This window comes from Aricia agestis, chromosome 3 (genome assembly GCF_905147365.1).
Source record: "Aricia agestis chromosome 3, ilAriAges1.1, whole genome shotgun sequence".
NCBI classification, from domain to species: Eukaryota; Metazoa; Arthropoda; class Insecta; order Lepidoptera; family Lycaenidae; genus Aricia; species Aricia agestis.
This window is the reverse complement of record NC_056408.1, coordinates 19,185,275-19,205,075: the sequence shown is the minus strand read 5'-3', so window position 1 is coordinate 19,205,075 and position 19,801 is coordinate 19,185,275. Positions and strand designations below refer to the sequence as shown.

At 34.8% G+C, this 19,801-nt stretch overlaps 2 protein-coding genes across 15 annotated transcripts in view; one reads left to right on the top strand and one right to left on the bottom strand.

The window, feature by feature from the left end:
- Window positions 1-6,509, bottom strand: part of LOC121725454 (gastrula zinc finger protein XlCGF57.1-like) — a 95,295-nt gene extending 88,786 nt beyond the window's left edge. For all 14 annotated transcript variants that reach the window (XM_042112454.1, XM_042112445.1, XM_042112447.1 and 11 more), the window contains exon 1: window positions 6,195-6,509. In XM_042112454.1, the coding sequence (XP_041968388.1) occupies window positions 6,195-6,347 (153 nt within the window). In that variant the 5' untranslated portion in view covers window positions 6,348-6,509. The remainder of the gene's footprint in view (window positions 1-6,194) is intronic.
- Window positions 6,510-9,814: 3,305 nt separating this feature from the next.
- LOC121725437 (zinc finger protein 37-like) lies at window positions 9,815-17,939 on the top strand. Its single transcript, XM_042112416.1, has 5 exons — window positions 9,815-10,043; window positions 10,186-10,327; window positions 10,831-10,932; window positions 16,272-16,427; window positions 16,605-17,939. The coding sequence occupies exons 1-5, from the start codon at window positions 9,888-9,890 to the stop codon at window positions 17,687-17,689; spliced, it is 1,641 nt and encodes a 546-aa protein (XP_041968350.1). The 5' UTR covers window positions 9,815-9,887; the 3' UTR covers window positions 17,690-17,939.
- Window positions 17,940-19,801: the final 1,862 nt, after the last annotated feature.

Below are 19,801 nucleotides of genomic sequence, written 5' to 3'. Positions count from 1 at the left end.
GAGCCGCATAGTACAAACACGAAAAGAGCGTATCCAGGCTGAAATAAGGAACAAGATGGGGTTATTGGTCGATGTGGTGAGGCCAAATACGGGGATACAAACGATGGAAACACTCCCCGAACTGCGCTGTCAGACAAATACAGGCAAAGGTTTGCAGACATCTTAGGCCTCGAGTCAGGGTTGTTGGATGACTTTTATATTGTCCTGGTCACAATAAATTGTGAGTTGCCAATAGACGCACCAAAGTTTGGTACTTTCTGCAAAGCAGTTGCCGAAAAATATGTAGCGACATATAACTCTGGCATTCGATGACGGTGACAGACGACAGTACATAAAATTCTACAGTCAAGAGATAATTGAATTTCCGAGCAAGCAGCAGAATCGAAAAATAAATTCTGGCGTCAAGACCGAGAGCAACACTGTAGGAAAATGGATAGGAAAAAAACAATGATTGATCTCTTCCCCTATGCACTAGAATCATCAGGTCCGGCAATTTAGCCATCAGGTTTGTCGAGAAATGTTTATAAATACGGATAGTATTGGGTATAGAATGGTTCAAGCATAGGTAAGTGTGAGCTCCCATGGAATACCTATAACTTCAAAAGACAAAAATAACACACCAAATAATAATCTTTTATCACAAATTGAGTGTCTAAATATTTTTTTCGATAATCTTACAAAAATGCCGTCCCATTAAAACAAACAGAATTCAACAAAACTCTATCTAGAACCCATTTTTCAAACAATACAAGAGGTTTTTAAATTACTTATACGAGTCGACGCGACGTGTACTCAGGCATTGCACCCGGCCTTCAGGCGCAAGAGTTATTAGTTACTTATGGTTGAAAAAAATATTTCATTATTTATAAAGGTTGACTTGGAGCTGTAATTATAGGTTGTGGCGACAAAACAGAGTTAGTAATAAAATATAACACTTATAGTGACAAAACGAGTCTATAAAAGCAGAGTATGAAGGCTAAAGTCGAACTGCAGCGATTATTATCCCTACAGTACAGACCAGAGCTTCTGTGTTAAGAAATTATCATCTTCTATTAGCTCCTTAAGTTCTAGGTACGCTTCTGTATACTCCTCCAGAGGGCTTTTAGACAAAGAAAGCTCTACAAAAGCTACAAAACCAAACTCCTAAAGGGATGCAAAACTCCTCTAGTTTTTATTTTTTGAGTACAAACTTAATTCACAAAAATGGTCACGCTCGCCACTATCGTCTTCGGCAGAACCGTAAGTGTGCTGTTTATGTTTTTCACTTTGTTTGTATGTATCTATATATATATAAAAATGGATTTTCAATTGTGTTAGTACGCAAAAACAGGAAAACGGCTGAACGGATTGAGCTAATTTTAGTCTTAAAATATTCGTAGAAGTCCAGGGAAGGTTTTAAAGTGACACGAAGTTCACCGTGACAGCTAGTAATGTATATAAATCAATTCTATTTTATTTATTTTTTTGCTTTTACAGGGCGGTGCCTGCAGAGAGGGCCTAGAGGTCGTGTTCGACGAGTTTGGTGTCCAGCTCGATGAACAGCCAACGGGCGACTCACTGGAACCCAGATAAACCCTGCGAGGTTTTCGGGTATGGCAAATTGTAAAAGACTAGATATTGTTATTTTTTTTGATAAATAAACGCTTTAAATAAAAAAGAATGTTGAAAGTAATTCTTTATTATGCATCACGTCGTCTAAACTCTAATCCCATGCTCAGTAAAAACTCATGTTATGGCAATCAGGCAATGGATGCACGCTGAACAATTTTATCCTATATAATAATAAAAATTGTAAATATTTATTCAATATTATTTATTCAGTATTTTTATTCAATAAAGAACAACGAACCTTAAAATGAAGCTATAAAAATATGAAGCTAAGCACGGACATGAAAAAAATAAGCTAAGTATAAAAAAAGAAATTGAAGAATTTTATTTGCGAGATGACATAACTAGAATAACCGCAGGGAAAAAAGAATTTCGCACTTAAAAGAAGAAAAAAGAACAAATTCGATACCTGACTGATACACTACTTAACTTGAACTACTTGAACTAGAAGAAGGGGGTAAAAGAAACTTCTCAATATTTTTAAAATACAAGCGTTTCTACTTTCGATCTCCGGACATTAACAAAAGAGATACATGCCAGTGTATGAAACATGCGAATGTTGAAATGTTGTTTTATGCACTAAAAAAAAACAATATTCTACAAAAGTATAAAAGTCCCACGTAATTAAAAGATTTTGTTATTAAAATACATTAAAAGATTTGTGCTGCGATGTAAAATCGCAAGAGCGCATGTATGGAACGTGTGACAAATGTAAAACAAAAGCGTTAAATTTTGAACTCAAGGAAGGGCAAGGTGAATTTTTAGAAAGACTGAATCACCAATATCAAAAGACTGAACAAGGAACGAATAAAACATTGACTAAGTACTAAAAAAACTGCAAAACCAAGAAAGACTGGAACCGTAGCTGCGCTGATAAATAAACATCTTCAAAAAAGCTTGCCTGCTTTTAAAAAGCATGTCTATAACTGGATTCACCAACAGCGTCAATATCAAGCTTGCATTAAGGAATTGAAACCAAATGAAGCTCTCATCCTTTGTGATTTTTCAGAGAACTATCTAATGTAAATTGTTACAGTACAGACCACCCACTTTGGCGCTTCAAAAAATCAAATCACCCTCCATACGGGCATGATTTATTGGGCAGATGCAGCTCAATTATTTTGTACTGTAGGTGATAACAATTCTCACGAGCCCCCAGCTATATAGCTGTTATAAATATAGAGGTAGGAAACGAGAAAATTTGTGCATTCCTGACCAGAAACTAGCTTTATTTTCTAAAAATGCATACTGTATGTGATGTATGTATGCATTTTTTCGTATGTAACATACGTAACCTAACTATTAAAAAATTACATTTAACAAATTTAAAAATAGATTATTTGACTTATGTTAACCAAAATGTATTATACTATCGACGATTTTATCAATGATGAAAGCATACTATTATAATAATTATTTAAAATAATATATTATTTTAATCTTGACAATAATTATTTATAAATATTTTTTTGCCATATATTATATGTAGGTACTTACCAAATTTTATGACATTTAACTAATTTAGTAATTTTATTTTTACTATCAATATATTGTAATTGAACTTAATATTGTATGTAGAGAACCAACAAAATTAAGTTTAAGTTTTATTAAAATATTTGCACATCAAGATGTGTCTGACTAAACATGAGCGCTATCTTAAATTGGTACCATCTTATTGACAATACCATGTCTTTGCAAATTAATGTTCTTATTCTTAAAATGCCTACTGTAAACACTATATTGTAAACACTAGAAACAAGAACAAGTTAGCAATACCAATGTTCAGACTAGCCAAAGTAAGCAAATCCTTTAAAGGCCAATGTATACACCTATACAATAAAATCACAGAAAATGTTCAAAATGTACCTTTAAACAATTTTAAAAAAGCAGTTAAAGAACGTTTGTGTGCTAAAGCGTATTATAAAGTCAATGATTTCATTGAGGACAGCACACCTTGGGAATAGGGTGGCTCCATGCAGGTTACTTTTCTTTTATTTTTGTTACATAGCTGTAAGACATAACATTGTAATTTTCCATTTTTTTAGTAAAAGATGGCCCCGTGCGAGATTCTTACGCCGGTTCTTCTCGGCGGGGTAGTTCACGAACCGGTGGTAGGCAACGTAGTTTCTTTGTTCGACTTTCAAAAAGTGAATCATGATACCCATTTTGAATAAACAGATATTTTATTTTATTTATTTTTATTGTGGCCAGAAAAGCAAGAGAGATTTTAAATATGCATAAGCAAGCCAGTTTTTCACCTCAGAGTGCAGAAGTGTTGATTACTTTCGACCTAGAAAGGACTCTTCCACTTCCTCATTTAAATACAGGAGAAGTATATTATTTGAGGCAGCTTAACATGGTTAATTTTGGCATACATGCTTACCAGCATGATGGCGAACGAGTTTTAATGAACCTGTGGTATGAGACTACAGGAGCGAGAGCATCTCAAGAAGTCACGTCGTGTTTGTATTTTTTACTTAAAGAATCATATTGATGACCATGCAACAAGGCTAAATCTATTTAGCGACTGTTGTGGTGGGCAAAACCGAAACTGGAATGTTATGTTTTTTGTGATGTTTATAGTAAATGCTTTACCAAACATTAACGAAATATGTGTTCATTACCTCGTTACGGGCCACACATATTTGCCGAATGATGGTGATTTCTCATTCATAAGTAGGGCCCAAAAAAAAGAAAGCCATGTATATACACCTAATGAGTGGCATGAATTGATAAAAAACTGTAGAAAACATAATCCGTTTGGTGTTAATAACATGGTGGGAAAATCTGTATCATTTGATCAACTGCAGCCAATGTTTAAAGAGTATCAGAATTTAGTGGCTTTCAAGAGTAGGGAAAGCTAAGTTTGTAAAAAATCAATCTGAAATGTATTATAATGATGATTATTCTGAAATATATAAATCAGTGGACTTAAAGAAACCTACTGTAAACTTAGAAGAGTTCTTGGTGTTTTTGCGGAATTTCGAACCAACTAATGACAGTGATATTCGTGCCTTGTCGTTTAAAAAAATGCAGGATATTAAGAAAATGTTAAAATTTGTACCACCGGTTCATCACCCCTTTTACCTCAAACTTCCCCATAAAAATCGTAGAGGTGGAAATGAAAATGAATCACAAGATGCTATGCCAGCACTTCGTGATGACAGGCAGAATGATAATAATTAACAATATCCTGCCTGTCATCACGAAGTGCATGATTCATTTTCAGTTTCACCTCTACGATTTTATTAATAAAGGTTTTTTGATTAATATGACCAATTTTTTTTATTTTAATCGTTATTTCCCCTTATGCAATTTGGGGTTTTCTAAATTGCCATAGTTCTAAAGTGGTCTAAAAGACAACTTTCCTTATTTTAATTTATTTTTTTTTTCGTTTAAAATCCTAACTATCACGAAAATTACATATGGATAGCTAAGTTATGTATTTAATTACAGTATAAATGTTTAACATCAACAGAACATACATTCATAAGCACACTGTGACTTCAAACGCGTTTCATTTGATTACAGAAAATAATTATTTTGTATCATAGACCACTTTTTAGTTCCAGGCTAGCCACCTGTTGTCATCATTGATAACAACCAAAAAATGTTTCAAAAATCATGTTTGTTACATTGGAGCCCACCTTAAATATTTAATTTATTTTGTTTTTAGTATTTTTTGTTATAGCGGCAACAGAAATACATCTGTGAAAATTTCAATTCTCTAGCTGTACCATTCTTGAGTTACAGCCTGGAGATAGACGGACAGACATCGAAGTCTCAGTAATAGGGTTCCGTTTTTACCGTTTGGGGTACGGAACCCTAATAAGGAGGAAAGTAATACAATAACCGAGTCATCTAGTAGCATTTCCTTTGGAGGTTACACTAATATGCCAAAGAAATAACAAATTAAACACATATTAATCATATATTTGATTATGGTAGGGCAAATCAACAAAACAAATAATAAATAATTCAAGAACAAACTATAAAATCTTATATATATAAAATTCTCCTGTCACAATGTTAGGCCGCATACTCCACCGAAACGGCTTTACTGATTTTAACCAAATTTTATATGCATATCAGTGGGTCTGAGAAACAAACTAGGCAGTTCTGGAAATATTATTACAGACATACAGGTGAAATTGAAAACCTCCTTCTTTTCTTAAGATTTGGAATAAATATTAAATGATATAATACGCAACCTACAGCTATAAAGAATTTGTTAACTTACTGTCAAAAGACATAGGACATAGGACAGAGCAAAATTAAAAGGGATCCCTGTAGTTACTATGGAACCCTAGAAAATAGTTTTTTTTGGATTTATCATCTTCAGTCTATTATTTACAGTGAAAGTTGTTGGTGCTCCTTAGAACTTATCAATGAATTTCATTCTATCATATTCATAGTATGGTCTATGAAGTATGAATAATCATGTAAGTACCTACATAATAATATTGATTTTGGAAATCCGACTAAGTACAGTTGACATGCGAAACGAATTCACGACAGGGTTGTACAGTAATCGACAGACACTTAGTAGGATTACGAAAATAGCAAAATAAAGATTTAATACTTACACTAAGATCCAGTGTTTCTGAGAGCATTTCGGCATAAACTTCTCTTTTTCCCATCCAAAAATATTCTGTTGAAATATCTTTATAACAACCTTCTGCTAAACAACAGCGGCATACTGCAGGACCGGGCCGCCATTCTATAGTCTTCGGTTCCATTCTTTTTCATTAACAAGCAGTCCTTATATATTATAATAATATCACTATGAGAAACTATTTTATCACAATCATGTTAACTCTAATTACACAAAAATTCCGCAGAGAATTATTGTTGTAAAGCTGCGTCAGATACGAGTTCCTCAAGCGCCATTTTTGTTGAAAAAAAAAAACCACCGAAATCCGAATGCAAAAGCAAAAGAGAGAAAAGAAAGCTTGGCTTGGTTTCGATGTTGCCAGTAAACAAGAACTTGACACTTGCGTTATTAATAACGATATCTGTTTTCAGCATAAACTTATTATAAGTTTATGGTTTTCAGCATAAACTTATAATGCAAAATTTATGGTTTTCAGCATAAAGTTATAATGCAAAATTTATGGTTTTCAGCATAAAGTTATAATGCAAAATTTATGGTTTTCAGCATAAAGTTAATATACCTAGCGGAATAAAGCAACAATCTCGAGCTTTCAAACGAAACCGAAATTGGTTTCATCTGTGTGTAAAAATATGTGTACGTATTCACTTACACAAGCATGATTGAACATGATTTCTATGATATTAAATTGTCAACGTGCGGCACGTGCCGACTGGACGTCAAAAAAAGAGTGGTGCTGTCATGTATCACACGTCTCTTTTTACCATGCAGTGTTACTGATAGTGACATCTCTCTTGCTCTGGCCTATGTTTCTCTATTCCGCTAGGTATATTAACTTTATGGTTTTCAGACTTCAGTAGGTAGTACTGAAGTCTGAAAACAGATCACCAGCAGATCACTATGTAACCAGTGTCTACGTTAAGAATTAAGATGGTCATGTATAGTTCATGTATAGTTACACTTACACACGCCGCAATGCAAGTATATGTCGCATTTCATATAACGCAATTTTCTTGCATGTACCTGAGGGCTGAGAGAGATGGTATAATATATTTTTTGGTGAGTTTGAGATGGTATAATAAAAATGTTTGTTGCATGGGAGCTCCACATAAATATTAATATTATTTTGGTTTCAGTATTTGTTGTTAAAGCGGCAACAGCTGATATACACAATCCATAAAAAAATCAGATGCCTAGCTATAGCGGTTCTTGAGACACAGCCTGGAGACAGACAGATGGACAGACAGACGGACAGACAACGAAGTCTTATTGGTAATAGGGTCCCGTTTTTACCCTATGAGTACGGAACCCTAAAAATGTATGTAGGAAGTCAGGAACATCATTTAAGTTGTTATTCCATTGGACTAAATTTAGAAATTCTAATTAGAATCCTAAAAAGAAGACTTATAATTAGAAGCTTCTTATTCCACTTGTCCTAATCTAGTAACTAAATCAGTTGTGACGACGCGACGATTTTGGCCAGACGTCTTCTTAATGGCTCCAGTTCTGTCAAAGCAACAAAAAATTGGTCTTCTCATAGGCTTAGCTGTTGGCTCAGTGAAAATCAAAATAAATAAAAGGCGAAAAAGATGGTTGACAGAATTTTTACTCCACGAAAAATTATGTTATGAACTTTCTGAACTACTTGGAACCAGCAGACTTTAGAAATTACCTACGAATAGATTCCAGATCGTATAACATAATATACATTGACTTTAATACAATAAAAGTTTCAAACCATCTGGCAACACTGATTTAGTCAGTCAGAACCACTGATCTCCATTATACAATGGAGATCAGTGGTCAGAACCATTGACTTTTATAGAGTGGACTCGGCATAATGGTCTATACCATTGATTTATGTTTCCTTATTCATTGGTCAGAACTCAGAAGTCACACTTTTTCCGATTTAGTACATTAATTAGGATCCTAGCTTTCTAAATTTTATTCCACTTGACTAAATTTAGTTAGTAAATCATTTAGACGTCTAAATTTAGTCAAATGGAATAACAACTTTTCACGCACACGTAAACAGATTTTTACACGGTCGCAGATATAACACCAGAGTTACAATCGTAGAAATATTTAACTAGTTGGCTAAGCGTCATCTAGCTGTAGTGTGAAACGTTGCAGTCAACAAGTCGGCTTAACGACGTATATCCGTGTGATTGAATGAATGGCGTTGTTCAGTCAGCTGTTTGATTGAGCGGCTATTTAAACCAGTTGTCTGCGACATATAATATACAGCGGGGCTAAAATGGTCGCTTTGGAGAATCACATTATACATATTTTTTAATCGCAAAATGCAATTCTGCTTGCAATTAATGTCTCTTTTTTTTTTTTTCTTTTATGAAATAAGGGGGCAAACGAGCAAACAGGTCACCTGATGGAAAGCAACTTCCGTCGCCCATGGACACTCACAGCATCAGAAGAGCTGCATGTGCGTTGCCGGCCTTTTAAGAGGGAATAGGGTGATAGGGGAGGGTAGGGGAGGGTAGGAAAGGGAATAGGGTAGGGGATTGGGCCTCCGGTAAACTCACTCACTCGGCGAAACACAGCGCAAGCGCTGTTTCACGCCGGTTTTCTGTGAGAACGTGGTATTTATCCGGTCGAGCCGGCCCATTCTTTCCGAAGCATGGCTCTCCCACGTATAAGTCTAGTAATTTGTACTAATTTGACATTTGTCAGTTTTACAGTTTTGACAATTCATTTGCTGATTTGATTGAGAGGAATTGCTAAATGTTACTATTTCAGCCCCGCTGGCCCGTGGCCATGGTTAAGCCGAAGTGCCATAATAAGAAAAAAAAAGAAGAAGAAGAAAACAGTCAAAACTCAAAACTCAGTCAGAAGCATAGACATAAGTAATTTTTAGTAGGGATGTCGAAAATGAAAGAAAATATCGATATTTAAAAAAATATCAATATCGGTCTCGATATATCGCGAAAAAAATATAGATATATCGCTCAAATTTATCGACCAATTTGCTTTTTTTTTTAATTAATTGATAGTCCGTCAAAAAAGTGAATAAATTTAAAAGTGGCAACATCGTAGTGTCATCCCTTTTTTCTAAAGTTGTTATTCCATTTGACTAAATTTAGACGTCTAAATGATTTACTAACTAAATTTAGTCAAGTGGAATAACATTTAGAAAGCTAATTAGTGTACTAAATTGGAAAAAGTGTGGCTTCAGACTGACTAAGTTAGAGTTGCCAGATGATTACAACCTTTTATCTGTAGTGGGAACTACTAAATCTGTATTAAAGTCAATATACCTATATTATTTTATACGTTCTGGAATCCATTCGTTTATAATTCATATTTTTTCGTGGAGCAAAAATTCTTTCAACCATCTTTTTTGATTTTCATTCAGCCAACTGCTAAGCCTATGAGAAGACCAATTTTTTGTTGCTTTGACAGATTAACTGGGCCCATTAAGAAGACGTCTGGCCAAAATCGCAACAGAAAATATCGTTTTTGATACAATTTCGATATTGGATATTTGATATCGATATATCGTAACAAAATATATCGCCCAAAAATATCGATATATCGAAGTATCGATATTTATTTGACAAGCCTAACTTTTAGGAAATTCGTTTCAATTAAATTACCTACTTTTGATTACTTTACTCATACATAATTATTTTATTATCTTAAACTTTGAAATATGAGCAAAATCACAAACAAAAGGCCTGTTATTGAGTCCGGACAGTGTAGATGCTGTGGGGGTATTAAGAGATGTAGACTGTTAAATGTAGAATATGAATGGTTTGGACAAAAAGAAGTGTATACGAATATGTTTCTTGATTGTTTTGGACTACTAGTAAGTAGAAATCTCAATCTAATCGATAGGGAATTTTTGAAAAACTGCTTTAAATGGTTTCATAATAAAGTCAAAGGATTACTTTAATTCGATGGTGATTTGTTACAGTTCGAATTAATGGACCAATTTATTTCATTTTCAGCTCTCAAATTTGGACGGAGAGCCTGAGGAGCGCTTAATATGTGCTACATGCGTCACCAGGCTAAGAGAAGCGTTTTGTTTTCGCAATCAAGTTCTTAAATGCGAAGAAAAGTTATTGCACACTAGACTACATGGAGAACATGGTAATTAAACTTGTTATATGTAGGGTTGCCTAGGTCCTAGTTTTCGTAGTGTCCTGGTACATCCTGAATAATTCCTGGGATATTCCCAGGACATGTCCTCATTTTCGTAGTGTCCTGGGATATCCTGAATGGTTCCTGGGATATTCCCAGGATATGTCCTCATTGTCATAGTGTCCTGGGACATCCTGAATGGTTCCTGGGATATTCCGAGGACACGTCCTTGTTTTTGTAGTGTTCTGGCCTCTGGGATATCCTGAATAGTTCCTAGGTACATCAACAACAGGTAATTTATTTTATTTTTTAACAAGTTTAGTTTTTATTAGTTTTATTATTTTATTGAAATACTTACCCTTCAGCCTTACAAATACTGATAGACTCATCAAACCATTGATCAATCAACTAACAAAAACAGAGGTGTGTTTTTAATACCCCTCTATTTTGACACAGTTTACAAAAACATAGTGCAATCTACTTCTTCATCGTTATATTGTGTTTCTTTTCAGATTCAACTTTAAAGCTAAATGAAGAAATCAAGCAGGAAGGACTTAAAGAAGAAATATTTGCATTACCTGACCAAATTTTAGATGATGGTGATATAGAAAATAGTAGGTACATTTTATTTTTTTAAAAGCTGTATTTTGAGTGTATGTTTTGTTTAAGGCTTAAATCTTAACCCCCTTACTAATAAACGCTGTATAAGCTTTGAATAGTAATACAGTGTTTTGTCTTCTTAAATCCAATTAAAAATGTCACTTGTGTGACAGGAACAAAATACTGTATAACTATTCAAAGCTTATACAATGTTTATTAGTAAGGGGGTAAGTATTTTAATTTTCTTAATGTAGATGTTGCCCGCAATTTTGTTTATTGATTAGGAACCATACATTTTTCCGCAATCAAAACTATCCTATGTTTTCAGCATAATGGGTTTAGTGGTTTCAGCCCAAATTATTAGTTTCTGGTGCGATAACCATACATTTTAAGAGATAAAAAGTATTCTGTCCTTTGCTTACACCCACAAGTGTAGATGCACACATAATTTTTTTATTTATTTATTATTTAACTTTTTTTTTGCTCTTGTAACTTGACTAGCATCTGTAACTTTTTGCTTAGATAATGCTTAATGCTTTTTAAGGCACTAAGACTTAAGTGTAAGTATCAAACTTTCGCTTTTATAACATTGGTACTGATTCAAGTTAAATTTTTATAGCAATGGGATTACCGTTAAACCTTATATAGTAGGGGAGCTCAGAGTGCTATTCGTGTACTTACTTGAGTGCCATGGAGACCTATTAGGTTTTTTACACTAGGCAAAACAAATACAAAAATAATAAGAGTGTTTTTTATTTTTGTGTTGTGTTCAGAAATTGCAGTCATTTTAAAGTTTCGAAGAAGAAAATAATATATTCAAAAAATTGCTTATTTAAGTAAATTATAACAATATTTTAGACAACAAGGATGAAATCATTTAGTTTAGTGCAACATTAAACATCTGCGAAGCTTAGTTAGGAAAATATAAATCTTAATTTTTTATACTTATTTTAAAATGTCCCTACAGGCTTACCTAACCTTTGAATCGTCAGTGCTTTATAAGGAAGCTTCTTTGGGGTATACTAAACATCCCCTATCTTAATCTGACATATCCGATGAAATTTCAATACTCGAAAATATATTTTTTTTAACCCACCACGTGAGAAATCTGATTTCTATACCATGAAAACACATGTCGAAAGCCTATACCAGCGCTACAAGCCTGACACGCTCGAGCAAGACGCGAAATCCCCTCTTGGGCTCCCCTACTACTACATGGTGTAACAAAAATAAGTGATAATTTTTTAGAGTGTGTATGTGTCCCTTACATAGAGTTCACTGCAAAAGTAGCAGCGCTGAAAGACAATTTTTTTTCTTCCATACATTTTTAATTAAATACCGCATCGTTAAAAATTTCTCAACCCTATGACCCTAGTACAAGCGCGCTGCGCGAGCTCAATGACCTCGATCAGGTGATCTGGAAATTAGGGTTCACTAACGAAAGACATTTTATTTTCGAAGGAGAAGCGTGTTAGATAAGCATTATTACATTAGTTTAAAAAGTGTAACACATTTGTCATATTATTTGATTTCTTATTTAAAATAATGTAAAAGTAATAGATTTTACATCATTTTGTACTCAAAACAATATTTTTTTATTATTAAATAATAAAAATAATAAAATTATTTCATACGATTAATCCAAAACAATAATGTATAAAAGAATATTATAATAAAATCATAACAATAAACATAAAATCTTATTTTTCTTAAGTTAATTATGCGGAACCACCACAGAAAATGGATCTAGTTAGAACCGCCATGTCGCTCCAATTTGTATGAACACGAGCGTGTCACTTTTTTCATACCTACTGTGACGTCACAAGAGCGCTTTAGTGATGGGAGTATCCGTACGCGCGGAATCGATTCGAAGGCATCGCCGCGCCCCGTCTCTTTTGCCACTTTAATAGGTATATCGATTTTTTAATCGATTATTATTCGAGTTAATATACAGAGGAATGATAAATCTAAAGATACGTGCTTGCCAGGACAGCTAGTAATATATTATATTATTCTAAACTAAATCACTAAACAGTATATATACATACATCTATACATCTAAATAAAATTGGAGTGTCTGTTTGTAATATTGAAAGAACCGTTTTTTACTAGAAGCTAGAAGAATGTATATAGGGTATATATGTCGCAGCCGACTGGTTTAAAAAGCCGTCCAATCAAACAGCTATCCCTTTGACTGAACAACGCCATTCAATCACACGTCTAGCTTTTAGATTGAATATTTTAGTCGCTCAAAACGTTCAACACTACAGCTGATTCAAAAGCCGCCGTCTAATTGAAGTAGTTCAGCGCGCACCGCTGCGGCGCTAGGTGCGTTTTATTTACAATATGGCGTCAACTAGCAGGTGTTTGTGGTTGTTTTTCGGAAAGAAAGTTGTTAATAAAAGTTACAACTGTTATTAAAGAGACAAAAATTGTAGAGGCACATACGAGTGAATCAAAATTTCAACAAATATTCGAGGAGAAATTACGGGATTATGAAATTGATGGACGCAGCCCCCGCGAAAGAGGGGTTCGGGGGGCACAGCCCCCCGTCAAAACAAAAACAATCCAGAAAGTCCAAAAGTTGGTTAGGTTAGGTTAGAACTTAGACCACAACACAGAGGGAGCCGAGCGAGCGCAGCGAGCGTGCTGCGGCAGCAGCCGGCGACCGTCGCGTCGTCATATAAAAGGGGGGCTCGAAATAAAACAAAAACAATCACAATCCAGAAAGTCCAAAAATAGGTTATGTTAGAACTGTAACTGTGTGTCACAAAACACGCCTCAGAATTTTTAAGCTAATGGTCGCCCTAGTTAATTTGCCATTAAACCAGTAGGCTAAACGTCGTCTAGCTGTAGTGTTGAACGTTGTAGTCAACAAGTCGGCTAATTTTGGCGTTGTTTCAGCAACTAAAAGCATATTATTATGTCAATGTGTCAATAATACTAAATCATCATCATCATTATAATTATGCCATGAATCATCACATTATTATCAAAAATTTTAGGGTTCCCCATTGGTACACCTGAAAAAAATACTTTTTTTTCATCTAATCTATGCGTGTGGGGTGTCTATGGATAGGTCTTAAAAATCATAATATTGAGGTTTTTTTTAACCTGAATAGTTTGCGAGAGAGACTATTCCAAAGTGGTAATATGTGTGTGTTCCCCCCCCCCCCCCCCCCTCTAACTTCTAAAGTAGGGACATGATAATTCTAAAAAAAATATATGATGTACATTACTATAAAAACTACCAACGAAAATTGGTTTGAACGAGATCTAGCAGGTAGTTTTTTATACGTCAATATAAATGGTAAATGGTAAACCTTAACTTTTCTTTCATTATATCAACTGAAATATAAAAATAAATCAAAAACCTTTTAATTTCATAGAAATTAACCTTATAGCTGCTGCGAAACCCTTCATGGGCGAGCCCAACTCGCACTTAGCCGGTTTTTACTATTTGGGTAAGGAAGGGGAAAATTTGTCTCTTTTTAAAAGCTTTTATTTAACTTGCTCTGTATGTATGTAAGTATGTATGTTACGGTGGAATTTTGGAACTCAATTTTAAGGTAGATATTTCATTTTCTTTTTTTATCGTATTTTGCTGACGCGGACGAAGTCGCGGGCAACAGCTAGTGTTACATAAAATATAATTATCGAGTCACAAAATATCCCAAAGCGAACATTATCATTCCTCTGTTTCATGTCTGTTTCGAAAATCGATTAATTAGAATCGAGAATAAGTACAACACTATTTGCTTCATTTGACAGAAAAATGAGAATATTGACTGTACCTCGAAACTAAGCGATGAGTGAAAGTATCGATTGTTTTATTTCCATTGCGCGCTCAATAGCGGACAAACAGAACGGGCTCTATAATTTTCTAACTAAAGCGGCAATGTATTATGAATCATGCGGTACACACGCAGTTATGTAGATTTCATAGTAAAAACTACAACCACCCACGATTAACATTAAATAATTGATTTTAAAATAAAGGACACATGATTTAATAATAAAATTACTTACCGATGAAAAGAAACGTATCCACTATTTAAACCAACGTTTCTAGTCGAATTTCCACAGCCCAATACGGCACAATTAGACATTTTTAGAATTTCGATTGACGTCCGATTCCGATAACGGTGGAGCGCAGACCACAGATTAGTTATATGTACCTAGTAGTGGCGCAGACTAAAGAACAGACTTTTGAAATTTTGACATTGTACAACGTTTGGGAACGCGATGGCCGATGGCACGCGAAGTACATACACATGGCAGTTCTAACTATATCCATTTCTGTGGGAACCACACAATTATAAAGTATGTGGAGCTAGTAGCCTTGAATGAAAAATTTTCGACGCGTTGATTGGTTCATACGATCACGCGATCTACTCGCGTTTGACCAATCGATACGTTCGAATCTAAGACAATGAATGAAAGTCCACGTGGAGTATTACCTAAATCATGACCGCGACCGCGACATTGTCGTAGAGAGCTCTACCAATTACTTTGACATTAGAACATACACGTGTATGTCACCCCAACCGGACTCGGAAGGGGAGAGGGACGGCCCTCTTTTAAGCAATAACATTAATAACTTGAGCTCATCTACCGCGATAACTCGTACGCAGCTAGTTTGTGCTACCGCGCGCGAGCAGCCTCACTCGTCTGAGAGTGAGTAAGGGGTCGGACCCCTTAAGAGCAGGGGGGACCCGTGTCCCCACGTCAGATAAAAATAGCCTGTTTTCGTAGCTCTCCCCAATATTGCCCGTCTAGAATGTCACACGTGTGACTTTACGGGAGGGGGCCAGGCCCCCCTCATTGTTTATTTCCAAACCAACTAGCAACAGACTAGTTATAGCCACGATTAAACTACCATGGTCTTAACCAGACCAGTAGCTTAGACCCTTTCGAAAAAAAAAAAAAAAAAAAAAAGTGGAGTAGTGTACAGTGGACAGGGCTGTAAGCCTGTAACACAATTTTTTTTTCAAAGATTTTAAGTACGTTTTTCTCCAAAATCGGGTTGCGTACATATATTTAGTTCTGCTTCTTGGATACACCCTAATCCAAGAATTACCTCAGTTAATTATTATAACTTATTTTTACTTCACCCTGTATACATAAAATGAATAGGTACCTATCAATCTGAAAAGTTTGTTTGTTTGAATGTTTAAATTCTCAAATACAAAGAACAACTGGATAGATTTTTATATAATTTGCCACATATAATTATTATCAGTAGACCACGTGAACACGATCGAGGTATAACTAACATATTATACAGAACTTTACAGTTATTAATTATTAATCACTAGTACTTAATAAATTAATAATGGCATGTTTGCTTTAGGTCACGAAGATTTGGAAATTACTATAGAAAATATATCACCAAAAAGGAAAAGAAAAAAATCGAAATTGAATAAGAATAAAGACAGGAAACTAGAAATCGCTATTAAATCTAGTAAAGTAAAGAAAAAAATACAGAAAATAAAAGTTGATGTCCATGGTAAGTCATGAGAATATGTTTAATCTGTTCCTTTAAATATTAACATTTTAAATAGTTATTGGTACCAATACTATAAACTCGATGGAATATTCTTTAATCATTTAGGTACTTATTTGATTTTATTTTGTTAATGTTTAATATTCCTTACATTTGTTTTAATGTTTCTTAATGTTTTAGGTGAATCACCAAATGAATTGACCGGATTGAATAGCTCCAAGTCCATGCAAAATTTATACACTATAGTGGAAAATTCATTCGCACAACCCTTCGACACATCTTTTAGTGACTATTTTTGTATTTATTGCCGGGAGATCTTTACAGATCCCAACAAGCTAAGAGAACATTCACTCGCCCACGACCCGAAAACATTTAAAGACGTTTATGTAGCAAACAAAAAATTGCAATTAGACATTTTTAGAATAGACTGTAGATTGTGTTCAGAACGAATAGAAGATCTAGATATCTTAAAAGAACACCTCGTGAACTCTCACGAGAAAGTTGTACATAATGCGGCTGACGACTTTTTAAAATTTCGGCTTACCTCTGGCACACTGACCTGCTTAGAATGTAATGCCAATTTCAATTTTTTTCATGCGCTAAAAAAGCATATGGCGGAACATTTTGGGTCTTTTATTTGTGATATTTGCGGCGCACATTACTTCGAGGAGCGGATGCTCGCGGTGCATCAGAAGACCCACAAAAAAGTCGACGAGTACTTCCAATGCAAAGAATGTGGCAAGACGTTCAAATCGAAGTACACGAGGTACATACACGTAGCAAGAATGCACAAAAAGGAGGCGGCATATCAATGTAGCAAATGTGACGAAGCCTTTTTCTCCAGTACCATTAGATATCGCCACATGATCGAAGCGCACGGACTAGAGAGGATGTACCAGTGCGAGCAATGTGACCGAGCTTACGACAGTCGCAAATCGCTAAGAGAGCATTGCAGGAGGTTCCACCTAAAGATACAGAAGCACCAGTGTGATCTATGTGATAAGAGATTCTATCTGCCGTCGAGATTAAAAGAACACATGGTCAGTCACACAGGAGAAAGAAACTTTAGATGTGAGTGCTGCGGTAAGAGCTACCCGAGGTTACGAGGACTCAAAGTTCACATGCAATCTCATATTATCAGTGACAAGAAATACAAATGTACCCTATGTAACGCATCCTATACGCAGAACGCAAACTTAAAAAATCATTTAAGTAGACAGCATCAAAATATTGAATTGAATGATAGTAACTTTAATAATCAGTGATAATAATTTATAATGTAACTTGTGTTTAAATGATAACCACTGTTAGTATCAGATATAGCCTATAACCTTTGGCCTAGGTAGGCTGTAAAAATTGTACTGATGCCCAACTGGTTTTGATGATCAGGTGCCGGTAGAGTTGTTGGTATCAGTAGATTCGTTGTAACTTGTAAGCCAAGTCAAAAATATAATAGTAGTGCACCCATCTATAGTGTGCTATCCATAACATACATAATATAATATTATGTAGTGATAGGTATTATCTTATTATACCCCATCAATCCCCAAGCGGCAGACGGCTGCCTCATAACAATCGAAATTTGAAAATCTATTGTGTCTGCGATACCCACGAACCACGATGGAGCCTCCCGTACTACATATGAAGTTTCATATGTAGTACCTCCCCGTGAACCGTACATTTCCCGCGAAAATGTAGCCTTTGTGTACCCCATAATCTATATCTGCCAAATAATTAAAAATCGGTACCGTAGTTCGTGAGATTAACGCGTTTAAATGTACAAGCAAACTGTTCAGCTTTGGGTATAATTTTAAATAAGACGTATAGATCCAAGTTTCTCCGAATATTATTCTCAATTTCATATTAATAAACTTGATTTTATTTATTTGACTTTGTCTTTTAAATCATTTATCCTCACTACAAAGAGAATGCCATAATATGACATTCTCTCATTATACTATGTAACACTCACTATATAGCCGGTTAACGGTTTAGTATTCTTTGCTGGCAGCAGCAGCAGTATAATTATTAAATATATTGATAGTCATTAGTCTATGTTGAATCGTATTAATACAGTAGTCCCCAACCTTTTTTTCAAACGGGCCACAAACATGTTTTGGTCGTGGTGTTGCGGGCCGCAACAAAAATTTTTTAGGGTTAAAACCTACGAATAATAAAAACTAAGGAAGAGTAACTCCGTCAAAAAACATGCTCTGTTCTTCAAAATTAATGATTTATAAAGTGGAATAAATTTCACGACGACTACATTATTTTGTCGGTGGGTGTGAATTTCAAAATGGTTAAACATCACGCGGGCCATAGATACAGTCCCGGCGGGCCGCGGGTTCGGGATAGCTGTATTAATATCTTACCTACGATTTACGAATAATTATATCAAGAACATTACAAAGCAACTAGAGAAAAATAGTGTTTCCCGCTTTTTTAAGTTGACTCTTGTCCTCGTTTTATTTGCCAATAAAACAATGATAAAAGTTGTGCCACAGACAAGGTAAAAAGGTAAGGAACGGCGAAAGGAATATAAAAAGGTAGGTAACGGAATTTGGAAGAAAGAAAGTTAATTAAAACAGTGTGGTATTTTCGTAAATTAAATTCTACAATAAACTAAATAAAATATAACTTATTCTAAATATTAATATTATTTAATGTTAAGTAATTAGATAAACAATTATATACATATTTATCATTGGAAGCAAGTAGTATATTTACAGAAGTAGGAAATGGTATAGGAATTAAAGAGAAGTTATGATACAATTGGGAATGATCATGGAGGGAACACGAAAGGATAATGTGGTTCAAGTCACCTACTTCTCCACAGTCACACAAATCATCATCTTTAACGCCGATTAAGTAAAATATACTCAACAGCCTTAAAAAGGCCGTAACACTCTCCTGTAATAACAGATGTTTCAGGTGGAAACTTTACTTTTTGTACAATATTATATTGTAAATGGTAGACACCAACTCCAACACAACTATCTGTATTCTTAGATGCATCTGTATATATTATGTGGTGGTAACCCTGCCAATTGTTATTCGTGATGTACTTACTTAAATATATTGTTAGCAAAATATGTATCAGTTTTTTAATGCCAATGCCTAGTCTAATATCTGGCATAAGAGTTAGTGCTTCATATACTGAATCAAATAATGGAAAGATTTGAGACCGAAAAGAGGGGGCGTCAATAACTAAGAATTTACGATAGCTAGTGAGAAGTAAGGGATGAGATTTATGAAGCCAGTATTTATTATTACTATGACACAGATGAAATAAAGTTCTGAGTTTGAGAATTAAGGGGTGATTTTTAAATTGGTAGCAACGATCAAAATATTTATCCGCCAGATATTGTCGACGGAGT